The 22,502-nt window shown below is 35.7% G+C and overlaps 1 protein-coding gene across 14 annotated transcripts in view; it reads right to left on the reverse strand.

Annotated features, from left to right (window-relative positions):
• Window positions 1-22,502, reverse strand: part of DLG2 (discs large MAGUK scaffold protein 2) — a 2,591,935-nt gene that overhangs the window by 460,579 nt on the left and 2,108,854 nt on the right. For all 14 annotated transcript variants that reach the window (XM_051987236.1, XM_051987235.1, XM_051987234.1 and 11 more), the window contains one exon: window positions 13,848-14,004. In XM_051987236.1, coding sequence (XP_051843196.1) covers window positions 13,848-14,004 — 157 coding nt within the window. The remainder of the gene's footprint in view (window positions 1-13,847; window positions 14,005-22,502) is intronic.

Genomic DNA, 22,502 nt, shown 5'->3' on the forward strand with positions numbered 1-22,502 from the left:
GAGAGCTGTGAATATACCTTTTTAGTTATCTTTGATCTTCAGACACACAAAGAAAGGATGGTATAAAAGCATATGAGTGATTTGTTTGTTGGTTTGATTTTTTTGTTTCTGTTTCTGTTTTTTTCATCCAAAACTTTGATTTCATTGGAAAAGAGAAAGTAAGGAAACTTTCTCTAAAAATGTAGATTGACAACTTCTTTTAAAAGTTGCAAAGGTGGGAGAGGGCTGGGTGATTAGGTGGCACCAGTCCCAGAGTCAGGAGGACTGGAATTTCATTGATTGCACTATGCTCAAGCTCACATAACAGGATGTACCAGAAGCAACCCTTGAACCCAGGCAGGCCTTTCTGACTCTGAAGTCGCCTTTCCCTTCATTTTTTATTTCTTCCCATAAAATCATAGCCAGGAGTGAGTTGTTATTGATTAGAAAAGCTAAGGGTAAAGAAAATGATTTTCTAAAAGTATATTGGATTAGGATGAAACAAGAGATATGCTCATTATTTGGGGATAATAACAATAATAATGATAGTTGATATAAATATGTGCAAACACACCAACATATATATTTATATATATATGTATATATATATATACATATATATATATAAATCTCAAAGTTCTATATGTATATATGTATACATATAGAACTTTGAGATTTATAAAGTACATGACATATATTATGTTTGTTACATATTATGTGTAATCTAGCTGCCAATTATGAGCCTGCATTTATAAAATGTTCTAATGTCTTAAAAACGCTTACAAATATAATTTCATTTTACTCTCACAACAACCATGGAATATAAGTATTATCATTAGTTTCATTTTGCAGAAAGGAAATTGAGGCAGAAAGAGGTTCCATTATTTGCCTAGAATCACACAACTAGTAAGTCAGGTTTGAACTCAGATCATCCTGACTTTTTACAACCCTCATACTTGGGTACCATTATTATCCCCACTTTACAGATGAGGAAATTAAGAAAAAGAGAAGTTGTGTCTTACCTAGCTATTATGCCTAGCAAATCACTTAAGCTCTTTTTGCCTCAGTTTTCTTATCTGTAAAATGAGGATCAAATGAGATAACTAGGAATAAATAATGGCTAACTTTTATATAATGTTTCAAAGTTTTTAAAGTGCTTTATGAATGTTATCTCATTCTATGCTCACAATAACCCTGGAAAGTTGGACAGATAGGATGAAAATGGTAGATGGAGGAAAGTATAGTTGCTTAATACTTACTTTACTTCTATTTTCTCTGCCAAGCAGAGGCAGTATCTAAAAAGAACACTCAAAAATGGCTAATACTGAGCTGCTACTCAGTGATGCCTGAAAAATTCTGGAACATATTACTAAAAAGGTGGCTATCAAAAAGGGTCAATATGTCTTCCTTCAGAACAGGTCCTGACATATTATTCTGTTTATCATCTTTGTGATTTTGCAGACTATAATTCGTGTCTTCATCCTTATTTTTGTATCTTCAGAACTTGGCACAGTGCTTGGCACATAGTAATAATAAATGTTCAATGCTTAATATTTAATGTTTATTTTATTTGATGCATAATTTATGTTTATGATTTTTTATTCATTAATATATTAACATATATAGTGTTAAAGAATAAAGATGTGAGAGACCTATTCTACGCCATATCTGGAACATTGTATTTAGTTCTATGTGTCCCATTTAAAATTTGTAGGACATTCAGAAGAGGGAAATTAGGATAGTAAATGATCTCAAGTTCATGTCCTTTGAGCATCTGTTAACAGAATTGTGCTTACAATTCATAATGAACTTGGAGCCAGGAAATTGTTCATTTATTTCAGTCACATCAGATTCTTCATGACCCTATTTGAGGTTTTCTTAGCAGAGACTGTAGAGTGGTTTGCCATTTCCTTCTCCAGCTTCTTTTACAGATGAGGAAACTGAGGCACAATTAAGTGACTTGTTCAACATCACACAGCTAGTAAGTGTTTGAGGCCAGATTTCAATTCATGAGAATGAATCTAACTCCAGAAGAAGGGTTTGACTTCTGATAGGTGAGTGTGAATCCCTTAATCTATTTTAGTCTCTATTTTCTCCATTTGAACTTGCTGATTCTTTGGATTCCTTTCCAGTTTAAAAGTTGTGAACCATTGATCCTATGCTTATCCTAAAAATTAGAACATTTAGAAGAGGATATGATGGTCACCTTCAAATAATTAGAGGATTCTGATTATCCTCAAAAGTTGGAGCTAGCAAAGCAAGGAAGTTTCAGATATTAACGTTTAAGTTTGATATGGGGAAAATGTTCCTAACAAAGTCATCTCAAAGTGAAATGAGATCCACTGGACAGGTTACACCCATTCTCACTTGTTTTCTTGCAGATGAGTTTTACATTTACATTGCTGTAGCCACGGTGCTGTTGATTGACTGGATGAACCTAATCATGCTGGAGTTTGTTTGACCTGGCTTTGATTTAAAACTTAAAATGGACAAGTTAGCACTTTTATTCTAGATGACCTCTAACCCTAAATCCCAAGTCCATTAATTAGATGAAATATCTATCACTCATTTTCCAGTGATCATTACAAAATGCAGCCTGCCTCCCATACTTCTTTGGAATCTGATTTCCAGTCTTTGTAGCTCTTGTTAGGATACTTCTTCAGAAAATATTTGTGACCAGTTGTAAATATCAGATCCAGGCTCTGATTACAAAAAAGGGAAAACGTGTGGTCTCCTGAGGTAGTTCTGTTTCCTTTTTAAATTACTCTTGTTAGAAATATTTTCCTGCTATCAATCCTAAATCTATCTTTGCAACTTCCATGCAATGCTCCCGGGATTGCCTTCTGGGAATAATGGCAACTATTCCAATTGCTTTCACATAAGATCTTTAAGCAAAGGCAAGTGACCACTGATCATGTATGTAACAGAAATCAACCATTTTGGTCAATATGCTCCTCAAGGAATAGCCAGGGTAGTAAATAGGAATCACAAGATCTGAGTTCTAGTTTCAACTTTTCCATAAATTAATTGAGCAATCCATGGTCCACTTTTGGGACTCAGTTCCTTCATTTATAGAATAAAGCTTCAGACCAGGTGATTTCTACGGCCCATGTCAGTTTTAATGTTATAATTTTGTTCTTACTGACATTAATGATATAAGGCCCCAAATCTGCAGTATAGCCTAGAGTTAATAATTTGTTTAAATGGCTACTGCAGGTCCCTGTTTCCCATTTAACTAAAATGTGTAGAGCTAGACCGGCTGCAGTTATTTGTGTCTCAATAACTTGTAGGATATTACATTATGACCACCTGAGGGAAATTCTCTGAGCATAATTTGGCAATAACTTTCATGCTATTGAGCTGAAGAGAGACATTTTATACTCCTTTGGTGTTCTAGTGCATGCAAATAATTGCGATTGTCATTTGAAAGCCCACATGAGAAGGAAGATAGTTGATTTTTACTGGTACAGTTAATTTTTTAAAAATAGCCTCCTGTGTCCTTTAGTTTATTCCAAAATTTTTTCATAGTACTGCCTTTCTATAGATCAAATATCGTATGAAAAAATTGTTTCCTTAATCTCTTAAGGATCATTTCAAACCTATGTCAAAAATGCTCTAGCACATGCTTAGATGAAATTAATCAATCAGCAGCACAAAGATTATAACAATATAAATAGAAAAGACAATTACCATTAAATAATCAACAGCGAATGGTAAAAAAATGACAAAGAACAAGCATGGCCCCAAGTTCATTTATCCAGAATACTATATAGCACACATGGATACAAAGGACTCGGAGTAGAAGTTCCACTTCTTGTCTAGACTACTGAAACAGCTTCCTAATTGGGTTCCTAACTTCCAGTCTTATTTCTTTTGAATTTTTCATCTATAAAATTACCAAAACAATTTTCCTGAAATGCAGTATTGACATGCTACTTTCAGGATGAAGAAACTTTGGCCACTTCCTCTGTCTGTAGAATAAAATACACAAGTTTTCAGAATTCAGGTTCTTTAGAATCTGGTTCCAGATTATCTTTCTAGACTTATTGCCCTTTGTTATCTTGAATGCACACAACATCCCATCATAATTAGCTCACTTCTCATTTCTTGAATTTTGTCTCCCTCCTTCATGCCTTTGTACAGTTATTTCCCTATTCCTAAAATTTACCCCTTCCTCACCTCTACCTCTAAAATCTCTAGCTTTCTTCAAGGATTTTCTTTCTTCATATTCCACTTCTGAAAGAAACTTTTACTGATGTGTTTTGATAATTCTCTTTCCTTTCTCAGTCTTATCTCCTATATTCCGCCATCCCCTGAAAAAGTAAACTCCTTGAAGGCAAGGATTGCCCGCAGGTATCTTTGTATCTTTAGTGCCTTGCATACAATATGTGTTTAATTATTGGTTGATAAATTATATTGGAAAATATTACCATATTATGCTAAAAAAGAAAACTGAAATGTTCTTATCACTATAAAATATTTGTGAGAATGTTGTAGGCCTTCCTTGGCTCCCCATACCTCACCACTGCTGGTTCATACAGTCTGAGATTATCTTCCATTTATATATTTTGTTTGTAAGTAGTGGTTTGTATTGTTGTCTCCTTGGGTAGAATGTGTATGTGCCTCTAATACCCACAATGGGAGGCTCAAGATTCTTGAGATTCAAGAATCCTGAGGAGCAGTGGACTAAGTTGAGTAAGTGTCCACACTAAGCATGGCATTAATTTGGTAAGCCCTCAGGAGTGCAGGGTCCCTAGGTTGTCCAAGGAAGGGCAAGAATGGAACAGATCAAAGCTTCCATGCCAACTGGAGTGGAACTCAATCATGAAAAGCCTTTCCAATCTGCCTGAGATCTAGTCTAAAAAAAAGTTAGAAGCTCCTTATTGGAAGGAATGATGCTTTCTCCTCCCTTCTTTCTTTATATTCCTAGGAGAGAGCACAGCATCTAGCAAGCACATAGTAGGCACTTAAACTCTTGCTGATTGCCTGAATATTATAGATACATATATTTATTTTAGTTATTGCTGATTAAAATATAAGAAGGGAAGGGATAGGATTTTGCAGACTTGTCTTAGTGTACAGACTATGTCTTTATCATTCAAGTGATTGAGAGATATAGGAAAAAATAAAATCTCACTTTGCCTATCATCTTTTAAATATAAGAATATTTGATTCAGTTGAGTAAAATAGAACTTTAAAGGCTTTCTTCTATGAGATATTTTCCATGCATGTGTTAATGAGTATGGAAGATTTATTCATAGTCACAACGACAGATAAATGTCTTTGGTGTTCTGCTGCTTCAATAGCAAGTATAACATAAAAAGAGGAGTCATTTGCCAATCAAGGTTTTAATCTTTGGCACAAATAATGCTTTGAATGAAGTCCAAATGCCAGAATTCCTGAGAGCTAGGGATGCTCCCCAAATATTTCTTTTTTCTGATGACATTGCTATTTAAATCAAATCCTATAAAATTCTAGGGCTCTTCCAATGAGAATAACGTTCACTTCAGAGCAGATTAGTAATCCACCCTGGAAAAAACAAATTGACAATGAATTAATCATTTTAGGTTATGTTGTGCAATTGCGTGGAGAGTCCATTGAGTTAATTCATTAGTATACATACATATATTTACATATATGTGTATGTGTGTATACACACACACATATATATGTGGAAAATAAGAGAGAGAGGAGACAAAGAAAAAGAGAGAAGAGAGAGGAGAGAAGAGAAAGAGAAGAGAGAGAGAGAGAGAGAGAGAGAGAGAGAGAGAGAGGAGAGAAAGTGCACATGCATTTATCTAAGGGTAGGTGGTGTAGTGTAGTACTGGGTTTGGTATGAGGAAGATTCATGAGTTCAAATCTGGCACAGTTACCATCGGTGTGACCCTGACTTCAGTTTTCAAAGAATCAAAATTTCAAGAGATTTAAAGGAGAATCAAAAGCCACAATGGTAGGAATATAAAAGCTTCAGTCCATTGCCATAAATGACATGTACAGGAGAAGATTTTGTAAAAGCTGTCATAAAGGATGTGAACAAATGCTAACAGATGGCCAGCCCACGTGTTGCATAGGTTCCTGGAAAATACTAAAAGGCCAACAGGGAAGCCTCCTATATGTTTGATAGAGAGATCTTCTCTAGGGGTTTTACTGACAAAGACATACAGTTTTGGACACAAATAATAGGAGAATTTGGTTTCCTTGACTAAACATTTGTTGCAATTTTTTTTCTTAAAATACATATTAACAGAAAAAAATAAAATAAATTAAAAGATAAAAAAAGAACCACAGAGAATGAAAAACATGGATGGGTTGCAATCTATGCTGATGATGCCATCAACAGTGACTAGTGAATCAATCAACACACATTTATTAAGTGCTCACTATGTACCAGTCACCATGGTAAGTTTTGGGGATATAAAGAAAATCAATGAAGTAATCCTTACTTGTAAGGAGCTTACATTCTAACAGAGGAGATAACAAGCATCAATTTCTCTCTCTCCCTTCCTCCTTCTCTGTCTCTGTCTTTGTTTCTCTCTCTGTCTCTCTCTTTCAGTCTGTCTGTCTTTCTATATACATATATATGCATTTATATGTGTATTTATGTACATGTAAATATGTGTATATATATACATGTATATGTATATTATACACACACACACACGGGCATCAGTGCTTATTTAATACACTGCCAGGTTCAGGCCAGACACTTAATAAATTGACTTGATTCACTTGTATCACATATTATTCTCCCACTCTAGAATGGCACTAGTTTTCTAACACCAGTGGCCTTTTTGTTACTCAAGCCTTTTTTTTAATATATGGAATTACTAATTAGATAGTGTAATAGACAGAGCATACCCAGCCTCAGATACTTGCTAGCTATGAGATCCTAGGAGAGTCATTTAAACTTCTTTTTGCCTCAGTTTCCTCTGTAAAATGGGGGGAAATAACAACACCTACTACCTGAGGTTATTGTGAATTTAAATGAGATTATTTATATATATCCTTGTACATCTTAGGGCACTATATAAATGCTAGTTGTTATCATAGCTGATATTAATGGGTGCCCCCATCTGAGAATATTGTATTTTAATAGAATCTAAAACTTAAAGGAAATTTTAAAAAAGAAAAAAAATTGCTAATGGTGGGGTTATTAGTAACAGAGGATTTAAAATGGGAAGGGACCATCTAGTAAAATTTTTTTTCACAGTTGAGGAAAAAGAATTGCACAGAGGCACATGAATTATATGAGGTCACAGAAGTAGTAAATGCCAGAGCTGAGATTAGAGTCTAATCCTTGGCACTTTCAAGTTCATGATAACTTTCCTTTTTATACTGTTGTATAAAGGTTGTGATGAAGAGGCAGCACAAGATTTCCGGCTTAGTTGCTAAGGAACTTGGATTCAAATACTGCCTCTGACAGGATCCATGTGACTGGGTAAGTGACAACCTCTCTGGGTCTCAGTTGGCTCATCAGTAAAATAAGAGTGGGGTGGAGGTGGTTAAACAAATAGCTTCTAACATCACTTTTAGCTCAAAATCTATAATTTTTTGATCTTTTGCTGTTTACTTTGTCACAGAAAGAAAGGGAAAAGAAACAGAATGTCAAGTTTTACTACTGGTGTCATAGAAGTAATGAAAAAAGAGGCTATATGCTTTGCAAAAGGAGGGAGGACAAGTGTTATAATCCCTATTTATAACACGAGAGAATGGGTGGGAGATTGTGTAGAACAATGCACATGAGGTCAACATTTTTAAAGCATTAATTTTGCTGAATTATTCCCTTCTTTCTTTGTAAGTTTTTTTTGTTGTTGTTGTAGAGAAGGGCTCTCTATTATTAAGACAGCAGCTATGAAGGCAGTGGATACACTAGGAGGAATTTATGTTGTGACAGTTCCTCAGATTCAGCTATATGCTGCTTGGCTGAGGCTTTTACTCTGAGGAATTATCTGCTCTATCAACTAGGGCTCTGGAATACATCAATTAATCTTAACAAACTGGCTCATTTGAGGATATATTGGGGAATATTGTTGTTCCTCAGTTGTTTGTTATGTCCAGCTTTTTGTGAGTCCATTTGTTTTTTGTTTTTGGCAAAGATACTGAAGTGGTTTGTTATTTTCTTCTCCAGTTCATTTGACAAATGAAGAAATTAAGCTAGATCTGAATTTAGGAAGATGGGTCTTTCTGGCTTTAGGGTCAGTACACATCTACTATTTATCCACTCACTAGAAAATGTAGGTAATATAAAAACAAAAGATATCAATATATTTTCTTAACGAAGTATCAAAGGCAAAGTAATTTTAGAGTCCTAACTGCAAGCATCTTTGTAGTAGACATTTTCACTTTTCTTAAATTCCTAAGGTAAATTAAATTAAAATTAGCATTGTTTATCCAGGCATCATTTGTTCCCAGTTAATAAAACAGCTGCTGCATTTCTCTTCTGGTGGAAGATCTATATCTGCAAATTTCTCTTGGGAAACCATTCATGAAGTATTTAAAGGTATATCTGCAAGGATCAATGAGATTCTTAAGATTTAGGAAGTGGCTTTGTTTCTCTCAAATTCCTAAAAACTGAAGAAAGCAAGTTACGTGGAAGCATCAAGAAAAAGAACACTTCCCAAGTGACCTGATATTACTTTTTCCTTCCCAGAGCTACTTCTTTTTAGGCTAACCCAAGACCAAATGTTATGGGTAGAAAAAAGGCCTACCTAATGTTCTCTGCTATTAGACACTCTATAGAATAAACATATGAGGAAGAAAGTTCTTTGATCAATAGGGCTGCTCAATGAATAGAGAAAATTATAATCTCTGTCCACCTTCTAATAGCATGTTTTCTGATCCAGGAGGCTCTGACCCTGAATCTCTGGTACAGAAGAATTGAAAGAGAAGTTACAAGAAAATTGTTATTGAGAAGTCTGCAGAACACAGATGGACTCCTTCCTCTTTAGGAATGCATACACAATTCTGAAGTAGGAATCACATCGGTCATGATTTTAGGAACCAGGGCTGTAATGGAGCTCCTGAACAGCCCATCTGCATAATGCCTAGTGTCTAGTCCAGATATGAACAGTAGATGGCATCCACCCATTCTAAATGTACTATTCAGACACGAAGATTTTTCTTTACTTTTTATTTTCTTGAAGAAAAACAGAATTATAATAATAAAAAACTTTGCTGACATTTAAGTAGCACATTATGTAAAGCAAAGAACTTTACAAATATTGTCTCATTTGATCCTTATGACAAATCTGTGAGGCATCTTATTTTATAAATGAAGAAACAGACTCAGAGAGTGAGGAGAATGCTCAGGGTCACAGTTATAAAGCAATGTAAGATGATAGTAAGAAAGAAGAGTGGGTTGTTCTATTTACATTTGTTGTTCAGTCATTTTCAGTCATGTCTGACTTTTTCCCCTTTGTGACTCCATTTGGTTTTTAATTATTATTTTTTGGCAAAGATATTGGAATGGTTTGATATTTTCTTCTCCAGATCATTTTACAGATTGGGAAATTGAGGGAATAAGGGTAAAGTGACTTGCCCAAGGTCACACAGCTAGTAAATATCTGAGGCCAGATTTAAACTCAGGAAGATAAGTCTTCTTGATTCCAAGCCAAGGCAAAATTGATGCACTTAATCCAGATGGCAATCTCTACTGTTTCTTCCAGGAACTTGTCTGGTTTGAAGCTGACACTTAATGAATCCCTCTTGATTGATTAATTACATTTACTTTCCACTTCCATGTTCAGTAGTTTCTATAAGACTTAAATTCCTATCCTTAAAAACTCCTTTGTTTGGTCCTGTTATCTCCCTATTATCCCTCAAATGGTACAGTAGATAGAGTGTTAGAACGAGAGTCATGAAGTTATGAGTTCAAGTATAACCACTTGCCAGCTGTGTAATCCTGGGCAAGTCATTTAGTCTATTGGAGCCTTAGTTCCTTTATCTATATAATGGGGAAGATAATAACACTGAGGAAGAAAAAGAAAGAATAGGAAGGAAGGAAAGAATAGGACCCCCAGAAATGGGTTAAAATCTTGTCTGAGAAACTGTCACATTGGGGAAGTCCTTTCACCTCTATGTGCCTTTGTTTCCTATGCAACAAAGGGTTTACATTCTTATCTCTCAGATTAGCTAAGATGACAGGAAAAGATAATAATGAATGATGGAAGGGATGTGGGAAAACTGGGACACTAATACATTTTTGGTGGAGTTGTGAACTAATCCAACCATTCTGGAAAGCAATTTGGAACAGTGCCCAAAAGGCTATCAGACTGTGTGTATACCCTTTGATCCAGCAATATCTCTACTGGGCCAGTATCCCAGAGAGATCATAAAAGAGGGGAAAGGACCTACATGTGCAAAAAAAGTTTGTAGCAGCATTTTCTCTGGTGGCAAGGAACTATAAATTGAGTTCCCTCAGTTGGGGAATCCTGAATAAGTTATGGTATATGAATGCCATGGAATATTATTGTTCTGTAAGAAATGATGAGCAGGCTAATTTCAAAAAGCCTGGAAAGACTTCCATGAATTGATGCTGTGAAGAGAGTAGAACAAGAGAGCACTGTACACAGAAATAACAAAATTTTGTAATGATCAACTATGATGGACTTGGCTTTTTTTTTTTTTTTTTTTTTTTAACAATGAACTGATTCAAGGCAATTCCAAAACACTTGGAATGGAAAATGCCATCCACATCCAGAGAGAGAACTATGGAGACTGAATATGGATCAAAGCATAATATTTTCGCCTTTTATTTGTTGTTTGTTTTTTGTTCATTTCTCATTTTTATCTGATTTTTATGCATTAGGAATATGGAAATATGTTTAGCAGAATTGCACATGTTTAACCTATATCAAATTATTTGCTTTCTTAAGGAAGAGGGAGGAGAAGGAGAAAAATTCAGAACACAAGATTTTGCAAACATGAATGTCAGAAACTATATTTGCATGTTTTTGCAAAAATAAAAATAGTATTAAAACAAAAAAAATAAAATAAAATGAGGGGTTTGGACTCAGTGTTCTCCAGGTTTCCTTCCACCTCTAAATCTTAGATTCTCTGAAACCATGATTCAAATCCAATGCTCTTTCCACATCGCATCTGCTGGTTCTTTCAGTGCACAGACGTGGTGACTTAGGTTCAGGGAGGGCAGGGATCTTCTAACAGTTTTTCATTTGTTTTGGTTTTCTAATTCTTGCTGCCTAGTTCAGAAACACCACTTCTTTTCCTCATGTGCAAGTTTCAATAATGTCAATAGGAATTAGTTCCATGGATTTCAAAGAGTCTGGGGCTACTATCATGAAGGATAACACATCATGAGGCTTTTACATGACTCTTGCTCTCAGGAGTCAGGATATTTCATTTCCCCTTATACCAAAATCAATACTGAAAGTGGAGATGTATGGGCATTTGAAAATGATTGTTTGTCAGGCAGGAAGGATCAACATTTGAGGTTTCTACCAAAGATGGAAGATAGTTTTTTCCCCCTCTCTGGGCATATTGAATACAGATTTCATTTAATTATTTTGCAGTACACCACAGGACACCTCACTTTCTCTGCCTGAATTATGTGGTTGTGGGAAACATTAAGGAAATTAAATGGTGAGAGCTGAAGCATAAACTTCAGGTCCAGTTCTCCCTAAAATCACAGGAATTAGAATTGGAAGGAACATTATAGATCATTTAGTCCAATAGACTCATTTTATATAGGAGGAAACTGAGTCTCAGAGAGGTTAAATGAATTTTCCAAGGACACATAACTGATAACTCATGGAGACAATTCCTTTGATGCCACATTCAGTGTCCTTTACCCAGAGACAAACCTGGGATGTGCCTAAATAAAGTGTGTGCATTTTAAAACAACTTGTAATTGGAAAGGCTAGTTTGGGGGATAAACCCTATTTTAATCTTTGTGTGTTTTAAGAGATTTCTATCCAAAGGGAAGTTGTACAGTTATTACATAGAAATATGAACAGATCATCCACAAGTCTGTCCTGCAATCCAACACATCCCCTAATTGACCAGCAATAAATTCTAAAATTGTAGAAAAGACTAATGAATTTGATTCAGATTGCAAAGGACAGCCAATCCTAAATCAGCAAAAGGAATTCTGGGGAGGAAGACATCACTTTTTAACCTAGATTCCCAAGGAAGTCTCAGTAAACAGTATTAGGTGCTTGGTCTGAAGAATTTCTTTCCTAAGCCTAAAGTACTTGCCTTAAAAATTAGATTAGAAAATCTAAGGTATCATCCACTTTGGAACTGGACAATTATAGTTATTTTTTTGGTCTCAGCTAGTGATTTCATTAATATAGATATCTCAGTGGTAAAGAAATTCCTTCTGTCATTATAGATTAGAAACTATTATGATCTTAAAAGTTACCTGGGACACTGAGGAGTCAAATGATGTGCCCTGAGTCACTTAATCATTATGCTCTAGGGATAAAATTTAAGCCCAACTCAGATGAACATCAAAGCCATCCTTCTTGCTAAATTAGAAAGCTTTTTTTTTTTTTATACACTACAAATTACCTTTTTCTGGTGATTAATTTCTGAATTTGTTCTTGGCATTCTTAATAAACCTTTGAAAACCTTCTTTTGTCCATAGTATGTATGATTGGCCATAATATCTAGAGTTGCAAAGATCTTTAGGTATCATCTAGCTCTATCCCTAACCCCCATTTTATAGATAAAGCAACTAAGACCTTTATAAGGGAAGGCTTTACTCATAGTCAAGCAGGTTAACAGCAGAGTAGAGACCTAAATGCATATCAATGCCTCTAAATCCAATACCCCATTCCTTCTCCAAAAAAAGTAAGAAGAGAAAAATGGAGTGAATGCCAGGCTTGGGCATCTGGTTGTGGTGGCAAAATCACAGGATTATAGATTAAGACCTGGAAGGGACCTCAGAGTTGTTAAGTCCGACCTACTAATTTTTACAAATAAAGAAACTGAGGCTCATAGAAGGGAAAGAATTACTTTAATTTATTCCTTTATCATGTGAGGAAATATAGGTTATTCTGCTAATTCAAAAATTGACTGATGCTACTCCTCTCAGTCTCCCCTGTCCTCTGATTGGGGGCTAAATTCTTCCCAGTGCCCTCCTGTAAAGAACACTGGACTTTTCAGCTCACTCCACATTGTAATTGCTCTTCTGACTGGTTTCAAATTCATGGAAGAAAATGCTTCTACTCTGGCTAACTCCTGAAGCATCCAGATTCCTTATTACCCCACTTTTCTGCTTCCTTTTTCTCCATTAGATTGAGGGCAGGAATTGCCTTTCTTTTTAATTGGGCTTGGAACATAGCAGGTGCTTAATAAAGGTTCATTGGAATGGGGTGGATTGGAAATGACTAACCTAAGTTAATACAGATAGGAAATGACTTAAACACATGTCTTCAATATTTTTAATGCTAATATACTGGATCATCATGTACTAGATATCAGAAGAAAATAGGGTAGGAGGGGAAGACTACTTTGGGATTGAGTGCAGCAAACCTGGGAACCAAGGACAAAAAGAGGCTCTTGATACAGAGAAAGATGGGAGGGTTTAATACTTTTCAACAAAGTTTTCAGTAATTGATGAAAGGATGGACATAAGTAGTTTGGGACCCCAAAGCAAAAATTCCTCTTCTCCAGTTCAGAAAAAGGTGAGGACCCTGGGAAGCTGAGATCAGCAAGCACTGGAATTGTGGTTCATCTCCTTTACAACCCGATCACCATTTATGCTACATTGCACGCCTGAGACCCACATTACTCCATCATCTTTGGTTGTGTAATTAAAAAGCTTTTATAGGCAATTGAAAGCAACTTTCCCCTTAGATGCTGTTTGGCCCAGAAGGAAAAAAAAAGATTTAAAAGAAAACACTCACGGAAAGAATCTGGTCTCCTCTCTGGAGCTCCCCACTCAGGTCTGCTGGTCCTCCAGCTAGAATAAAGGATACGAAGATACCTTCTCCATCTTCTCCGCCCACAATGTTAAAGCCCAGCCCTGTGGAGCCTTTGTGTAGGACGACTTTTCGAGGCTCACTGTGGAGACAAATGGCATTATTTAGAACCGTGACTGACTAGGGAACAACAATGGTTGTCTTTTGGTGTATTTTACCATGTATATCTAAGCATAGATATCAGAATCTTTATGTTTATATACATATAGAAGGTAAACCAGGATACCCAATCTTAATCTCTCTCCTGAACTGCAGTCCTACATTAGCAACTGAATGTCATACATTTCAAAATGTCTGTACCAAAGGCATCTCAAACTCAGCTAGGAGAGAACTGAACTCATTATTTCTCCCACATTTCTGTCAAGAGTACTACCTTTTCCCCAGCCATCCAGACTGGAAATATTGTTATCAATCTCTACTCACACTACTGTCCCTCAACTCAACATATCCCATCTGCTGTTAAGTCTTGCTATTTCTACCTTTACAACATCTCTTGCATATATTCCTTTCTTATGTTCCACAGTCATCATCCCTTACGTCCTTCATCCCAGCATAGGTCCTTAATAGTAAGTGTCTAAAATACTGCAATATCCAGCTGGTTAATTTCTCAGTTTCAAATGTCTTCTTCACTCTATTCTATCTTATGTTCAACTGCAAATATGCTTTTTCTAAAGTGCAGGTCTGACCATGCTATTTTCTTATTCAATTAGCTTCAGTGGCTCCATATGACCTCTTGGATCAAATAGAAATTCCTCTATTTGGAATTTAAACTCTTCACCACTTGGCTCCTTTCTCTTGTCTAACCTTAGATTTTATTCCCCCTTTACACATGCTATAATCCAGCTACATAGGTCTACTTACTGATACAAAAACACCATTGCTTTTGCATCAGCTACTCACATTTTGAATGCTCTGCCTTCTTAACCTCTCCCTCCTAACTTTCTTAGTATCAAACAATATTCAGTTATTCTCATTTTTTGTAGGACGGCTTTCCTGATGCTTACCCTTTCTACCCCTCAATTCTTTCTTTCGTAGATACCTTCCATTTTGGAGGAGTCTTTTTTTTTTTTTTTTTTTTACCAAATTATTTGCATGCTTCCTCTCCCTATTAAAATATGGATCCTTGAAAGCAGATACTCTGTTTTTGCTTTTCTCTGTAGGTCAACTCTGATCAGCTTCTGAGAGTAATTTTTAAATTTTCTGTGTAAGCATTTATGTCTCAAAAATTAGCAAATACTACAAATCATGGTTCAGTTTATTGTTTTTTTTATCGTCTAGACTTAAGAAAATTATAGAGAAAGTGTTAATAATGAAAACTAAATTTAAAAGTCCATATGAATATTTTTTTTCCTTTTGGAGAGCCTGGTTGCTAAACATTTACAAGCACACCCCTATAAATATTGCTTGAACTTAACAGGAACTCAATAGAAGTTTCAGAGAATTAAGTCACCAACAGATGAGAGGCCCGCTGACAGGACTCTAAGAATAAAACTAATAATAATAAGCATTTATTTAGTACTTAAGGTTGGCAAAGTGCTTTACATTCATCATCTCATTTAATTCTTATAATATCCTTACCCTAGTGCTAGGAACAGTGCTTGGCATAGTGCCTGGCACATAGCAAGAGCTCATAAATTTGCTTTCAGACAGACAAGAAAGATCACTCATCTAGGAGTCAGACAGACTGGGTTCTTAATGCCATATGGAGCCAGTGTTACTTCTGAAATTGGTAGCACAAAAAATTATTATCACTGACAGGAAAATTGATGAGACATAAGTGGAGGGACTTGCCCATGGTCACATGGTTAATGAGTGTTGAAGATGGGACTTGAACTCAGGTCTTTTGAGTCCTAAAACTTTTGTTCTTTCAATGATATAGAAATTTAAAGAAAAATAAAATTTTTATAAATACATATTTGTATATAAAAATAAAAAAATTAAAGACATAGGAAAAATTTAATATAATAGTTATATTTTATTATATTTTATATAAATGTTTGTTTATTATAACATATAATTATTATATTTGTATTTATTATATTATATAATATATTTATAAATATTACATAAAATATAATAAAACTTTAATAAAAACCTACTGGAAAAAGCTAAGTATTATTTCCAGGTATTGCCATATTTTTTCCTTTCTTTTCTTCTTGATCTCTCCTTTTACTTTAATTTAGCACTCTGTAACTGTTCTTATACAACATAGCATTTATTCATATTATGTCTGTCATTTTTGTCATTGCTTCCTAATGATTTCATGTCTATAAATTGTGTATCCCCAACTGTAGTATCGATTTTTTTGAATGTTGGGACTATGTCATTTATTTCTTTTCTGTCCTCCATATTACCAATAACAGATAAGGCATTCTTATGTAGTCTCAGTTCGCAAATCAATGGTATGGCACTTTCTCTTTATTGATGGAGATGAATGTCCTGTCCTAGGTGAGGGGAGGGGCAAAGTTGGTTCCAGTCTTCATAAAAGAATCCCTTTGATCGCCATTTGGACAGTCCCCTTTGGGGACTCATCACTTGCACACTCAGCTTTCAACTTTGAGGGAGAAAATGGAAGAAGCCAATTTAATTTCAGGGTGCTGAAAAAAAGATTCTGGGAGGACATGAGAAGAACTGGAAGTCCCCAGCATGTCTCTCTTCCCAGCTTGTGACTATAGGGAGTTCCATCTTGGATGGGATAAAGGACATTCTCTATTGTTGAACAATAGGAGAGCTCCTTCACTCAGATATTATCTAGTATATATTTTCCTATGTATATCTTTTCTGATTTCTGTTTTACTATGATTTGAATAAGCGGGTTTCTTTGCTATTCACTGTGGGTATTCATTGTGGAACTGCCATTAGGTGAGAAAGAGTTCAAGCTTATGGCCCCTTTTATCCTCAGAAATGACAGAGCAATCAGAAGTTAGATGGAACCCAATCATCTCCTAGATGAACAATATTTAAGGAGCAAATAGATATACTTCCAGCCCAGTGATCCCCTTCTCTGAGGAGAGCAGATTGTTCTGAGGCCCAATCTACTGTTCCTTCTCCTGTCCCTTGGAGAAGGGGATGGAGAGGCTAGAAATGTCTATTCTGCCTCCCTTCTAGTCAGATAACACAAATCTCCTTGCCCCATGTGAGCTTTATTCTACCTGTGGAGACTTCTTCCTTTTCCTCACATAGTAGCAAGGGCATCAAAAAAACTTGTCAGCAGAGATGAGATCTGGTCATGGCTCTGACAATTGTTAGCTCTGTCAATGTGGGCCAGAGCCCATCTATCTAATCCTCCATGTTCTTATCTCTAAAAGGAGGATATTAATAATTGTACTACTTACCTCACAACGTTGTTTGAGGTACTTTGTAAATCGTAAAGTTCCTAATATGCCTGTTCCAACTATTTTTCTCACTACTCCTTAACCCACTGTCCCCTGAACCTGATCAGTTCTATGTACAAGACTTTGCTCATCACATTTCTCTGGGAATCCCTTCCCTTCATCTTCTTTGGAACCATCTGAAACCCTGTATTAGATATGCAATTCTTTCCTAACCGGAGGGGAAGTTTCTGGACAGCAAAGTCAAGAGCCTAGATATCCTTTTTTATTCTCTCTTGAGTAGCACACAGTTATAGACAGAGTTGGCATTCAATAAATATTTGTTGATAACTAATATAGAAATATGTTTTACATGAATGCACATGTATAATCTATATCAAATTGCTTGTCTTCTCAATGGGGGGAGGAGGAAAAGGAAGGAGAGGGAGAATTTGGAACTCAAATTTTAAAATATTGAATGTTAAAAAAATATTTTTACATGTGAATGGAAATTAAATATTAAATATACTAAAATATTTGTTGAAAAATGAAGATATCAAAGAATTAAAATCTAATTTTTCTTAATGAATCTTAATAAATTTCATGATATTAAAGACCTTAAATCTCATCAATGTGGACATAAATTATAATAGAATTTTAGAGTAGAAAGGAAGTTTAGATTTTATCTAGCCTGACATTTTAATTTTGTAAATAAGAACATTGAAGTTCAAAGAGGGAAAAACTTGTGCAGAGTCACATAGCTAGAGTTACTAGAACTCAGTTCTGATCTCCTAGTTAAGAGCTCTTACCTTTAACCAAATTGTTTCATTCTTTAATACTGGAAAGCAATCTATTGTCAGAGAATTATTAGGCTTAGAAGAGCTAGGTTATATTCCTGGCTTTAACATTCACTAGATTCACTAGATCTTAGACAAGTCATTCTTTCTCCCTGAATCAAATTTTTTTCCCATTTGTGATTTGGGCCCTTGAAATCAAGTAATCCAACCTCTCCTCATTTATAACCTTGGTATTCTTTTTCTTTCTCACCCCATATGTCTAAATCAATTGGCAAATCTTTTAATTTCTAACTCATCATATCTTGCATACAAACTTTTCATTCTATTTGCACAGGTTATACTTTAGCTGAGGCCTTCATCTCCTCTACTGCAGTGGTCTCCTAGTGGGTCTCCTTGACTCAAATCTCTTCCGCTTAAATTCCAAGTCCATACAGAGTTATTTAAAATTTAAGCACAATTTAAATGCAATTAAAAAAAATTCCCTCCCTCCCAATTAATGTGCTTATTTTTCTCTTCTTTGTATCCCCCCCTTCTCCTTCTCACACTAACTAGATAAGAAACTATCCCCTCCCAATAATAGAATGTAACTTTTAAACAAATATTCACAATAAATAAAATAAAAATAAAACAACTGCAAATTTTCTCTTTGGCTATATCCAAAAAAATATGCTTCCTACTGCATACTGCATATTGAGTCCATAATTTCTCTATTTAAGAGTAGAGGAACGTTCTTTGCTTTGATGCAATCATGGTTGACCAGATAAAGTGATTTGCCAAAAGTAGAGCTCTGACTTTACCATATCCCTACTTAATGAATTCTGTTGCATCTCCTTTACCTCGAGGATCAAACACAAACTCCTCTTTTTGTCTCTTAAATCCCTCTCCAGCCTGGCCCTAAGCTATTTTTCGAGCTTCCCACTTCAGAATTTATACATCATTTTTCACCCCACAATCTACAATACAACAAAAAGGAACTTTTCACTTTCTCACACAGGACACTTCATCTTTGGCCTCTGCCTTAAGGTTGACTGATTCCAGTGCTAGGAATATACCCCTCATCTTCCCTCATTATCCTCCAGAAGGTGGCTCAAAGACCACTTACATTTATCCTTTCCTGACCCTAATAGCTTATGCTTCCCCCTCCCCCACAACTGCCTTCTAATTTTATCCCTTCTTATTAGTTTTATATTCTAGATGTATCTATTCTAAATATACTTATAAATTCTGTTGTCATTTTATTGGTATGATCAGAATATTATTATTATAATATATAGCAACTATCTTTTAGTTCTGTTGTGATGATCTTGAAGGGGATAAAATTTGGAAAGAACTTTGAAAACCTTTGTAACTTCTACTATTATGATGATAGTTTTTTTGAATAAAGTTTACATTGCCATGTTGTTTGTCCTTCATTCTCAAAGAGGATCACTTCATCAGGGAGGTGATGCTATAATATGCAAGTGAATTGGATTTAAGTGAGGGAGGGCTATGCAAGGTCAGCCACCTCACTTTCCCCTCCAAAGCCATCTGGGTCCAGTAGTCAGATATAGATCCCTGAATAAAGTGGGAGACCATGGCCATTTTAAGCTAAGCTTCAACAGGTCTCAGTCTGACTGAGTGATTAAGGATCACGCCTTAAACTAAAACTGCACTTAGGTCTCAGGTCAACCAAGTGGTCATTGTCTGATCCTGACTCAGACTGAATGCAAATAGTAGTCATTTATATTTGATGAATGAAATGATTGTTGAGACTTCTACAGGAGAATACATATTATAGTATAATATAATATAATATAATATGATATAATATAATATAATATAATATATATAATATAATATAATATAATATAATATAATATAATATAATATAATATAATATAATATAATATGCCATAGTATTATAGAATGTAAAATAACACAATATAATATAACATGTATGTATGGACGAATTTTTCATCTTCATATACTTCTTTATGATTTTTCCAGAGATTTAATACTACAATGTCTATCATTCTTGTGAAATCTGCCCATTCAATTTCACCTTTTTAATTGTCACTTTAAATGTGACTCTCAATATGAATCATTGGAAAACTTTCAATAACTGGGGGCTTGGAATGGCGCCTACATTATCTGTTTGCGGATGTCACCAGGCAGAGGCAGCAGCCCCCATGCTGGCGATCCGTGTTCTCTGGGGGTGCTGTGGGCTGGCAACACTGATTGGAGGGGTTGTAATACACGGCTGCTGTGGTCTGTTGTTTTTCCCTTAGACCATATGGCCAAAGGGCTCAGGACCAGAAAGGGATGTAATTAATTATTTATGCCTTTTCCCTGTGCAGACTGTTGGCACTGAGGTCTGAGCATCTGGGACCTCAACAGCTGATTCTCATCAGTGTCAACAGGTCCTTGCTGGGAACATTCTGCTTCAGCTGGTTAATTCTGGGGAATAAGCACCTCCATAGGACAGCCAGCTCTAAGATGTACATTTTTATCTACAGGCCAGGAGAGGAAAGCCAGGAGAATGTACCAAAAAGCAGTATGTTTGTGTGGTGAAGCAGAAAGAATACTGGACCTAAGATTAGAATTCCTGGATTCAAGGTCTAGTTCTACTTATCTAATTGGAAAAAATGTCCAGAAATAGGTAAAAACCACTAGAAGCTTGGAATGGGAACCCAAATCTGATACTTACTGTCTGTATGACCATGAAGAAATTTCACCTTCCTCACATCTATGAAATGGGTCTAATTACTTTCTTGGTTGTAAAGAAAAAAAACTTTGTAAACCTCTCTGTGTGTGCTTGTATATGGAAGTTGGAGGGAAAATGCTCTATGAGGCACTGATCACTACTATAAATAAGCAAGATCTAAAAATAAAAATATTTACTGTTCTAGTCCCAGATCTACCACTTATCAGCTGTGTTATGATGAATAAGTTAATTATCTCTTGGTTGTTTTTGATCTATAGAATAGCAATTCCAACGAACTTCAGAGGAGGATGGTTTGGGGAAATACATTATGACCCTAGTTCAGAACACAGGGAAAGCCCCATTGTTTACCGCATTAGCTAGCTCTGTACAGCAATAAACAATCATGTTATTATGGCCTACGTATCATGTGGGGTGATCCAGGGATATACAGTAAAATACGAAATATCATTTGCCCTTAAGGAACTTATAAAGGAGAGAAAATTATATTTCATTATATAGGAGAGACAAGTAAATACAGAATATATAAGATACAAAGCAATTCTGAGAAAAACCAAAAAAGGCCTTGTGCAGGAGACAGAGCTTAAGGTAAGCTTTCAGCTAGAGATGAGTGTTCCAAAAGACCAAGAGAGGTAAGGAGAAAAAATATTATAAACATAGGACAAAGGCACAGAGAAAAAAGATAGGATGTTATGTATAGGTAAGAGGAAATAGAAGTAAGGAAAGAAACCAGCTTATTAAACATGAGGTACTGTGCTAAGCACTTTACAAATATCTCATATGATTCTCACAACATTCCTGGATAATAGATGCTATTGTTACCATTTAACACAAATGGTAACTGAAGTTGATGGAGACTAAGTGCCCAGGGTCACACGACAAAAGTAAGTGTCTGAAGCAGGTTTTGAATTCAGATTTTCATGACTCCAAGCTCAGCACTCTATTCAATGGGGCACCTAGCTACCTCTGGAATACTTGAAATGTTTAAAGTGGACTAATGTGAAATAAGTCTGGAAGGATGCAGGGGGTGGAGAGGCATTTAAATTGCATAAGGCTTTAAATGATAGGCAGAGGAGTAAGAATTTTATCCTGGAGGTCACTAAAATTTTCTGAGGGGAGTGACGTTTTCATTTGGCAGCTGTGTGGAGGATGGATTAGAGAGAAGAAAGTCTGGATTCAGAAAGAACAGTTAGTACACTACTGAAATCACTGAGGTAAGAGATGATGAGAACTTGAGAAGGAAGAGATAGTGTTAATAGAAAGAAGTGGAATTAACAAAAATGTATCCAAAATAAAGGAGGTATTAGTTTTCTTCCTGCACCCTGTTCAGATCCTTTTTTTGGAACATTGAGTTTAGTTTGGGGTCCCACTTTTCAGGGAGGTCACTGTCATATCAGAATATATCCAGATGAAAGAATCCAGCACAGTGAGTAACTGAGCTCATCTCTTGAAGGAACTAAGTAAGCTTACCTTGGAGGGAAAAAAAAGAAGAAAGAAAAAGAAAGGAAGGAAGGAAGGAAGGAAGGAAGGAAGGAAGGAAGGAAGGAAGGAAGGAAGGAAGGAAGGAAGGAAGGAAGGAAGGAAGGAAGGAGGAAGGAAGGAAGGAAGGAAGGAAGGAAGGAAGGAAGGAAGGAAGGAAGGAAGGAGGGAGGGAGGAAAGGAGGGAGGGAGAGAGGGAGCAAGAAAGAAAGAAGAGAAAGAAAAGGACAACAACAACCAACTGATGAAACACATAATAGCTATCTCACTCATTTGAAGGATTGTCATGGTG

The sequence above is a fragment of the Antechinus flavipes genome, chromosome 3, assembly GCF_016432865.1.
Source record: "Antechinus flavipes isolate AdamAnt ecotype Samford, QLD, Australia chromosome 3, AdamAnt_v2, whole genome shotgun sequence".
In the NCBI taxonomy this organism is placed as follows: Eukaryota; Metazoa; Chordata; class Mammalia; order Dasyuromorphia; family Dasyuridae; genus Antechinus; species Antechinus flavipes.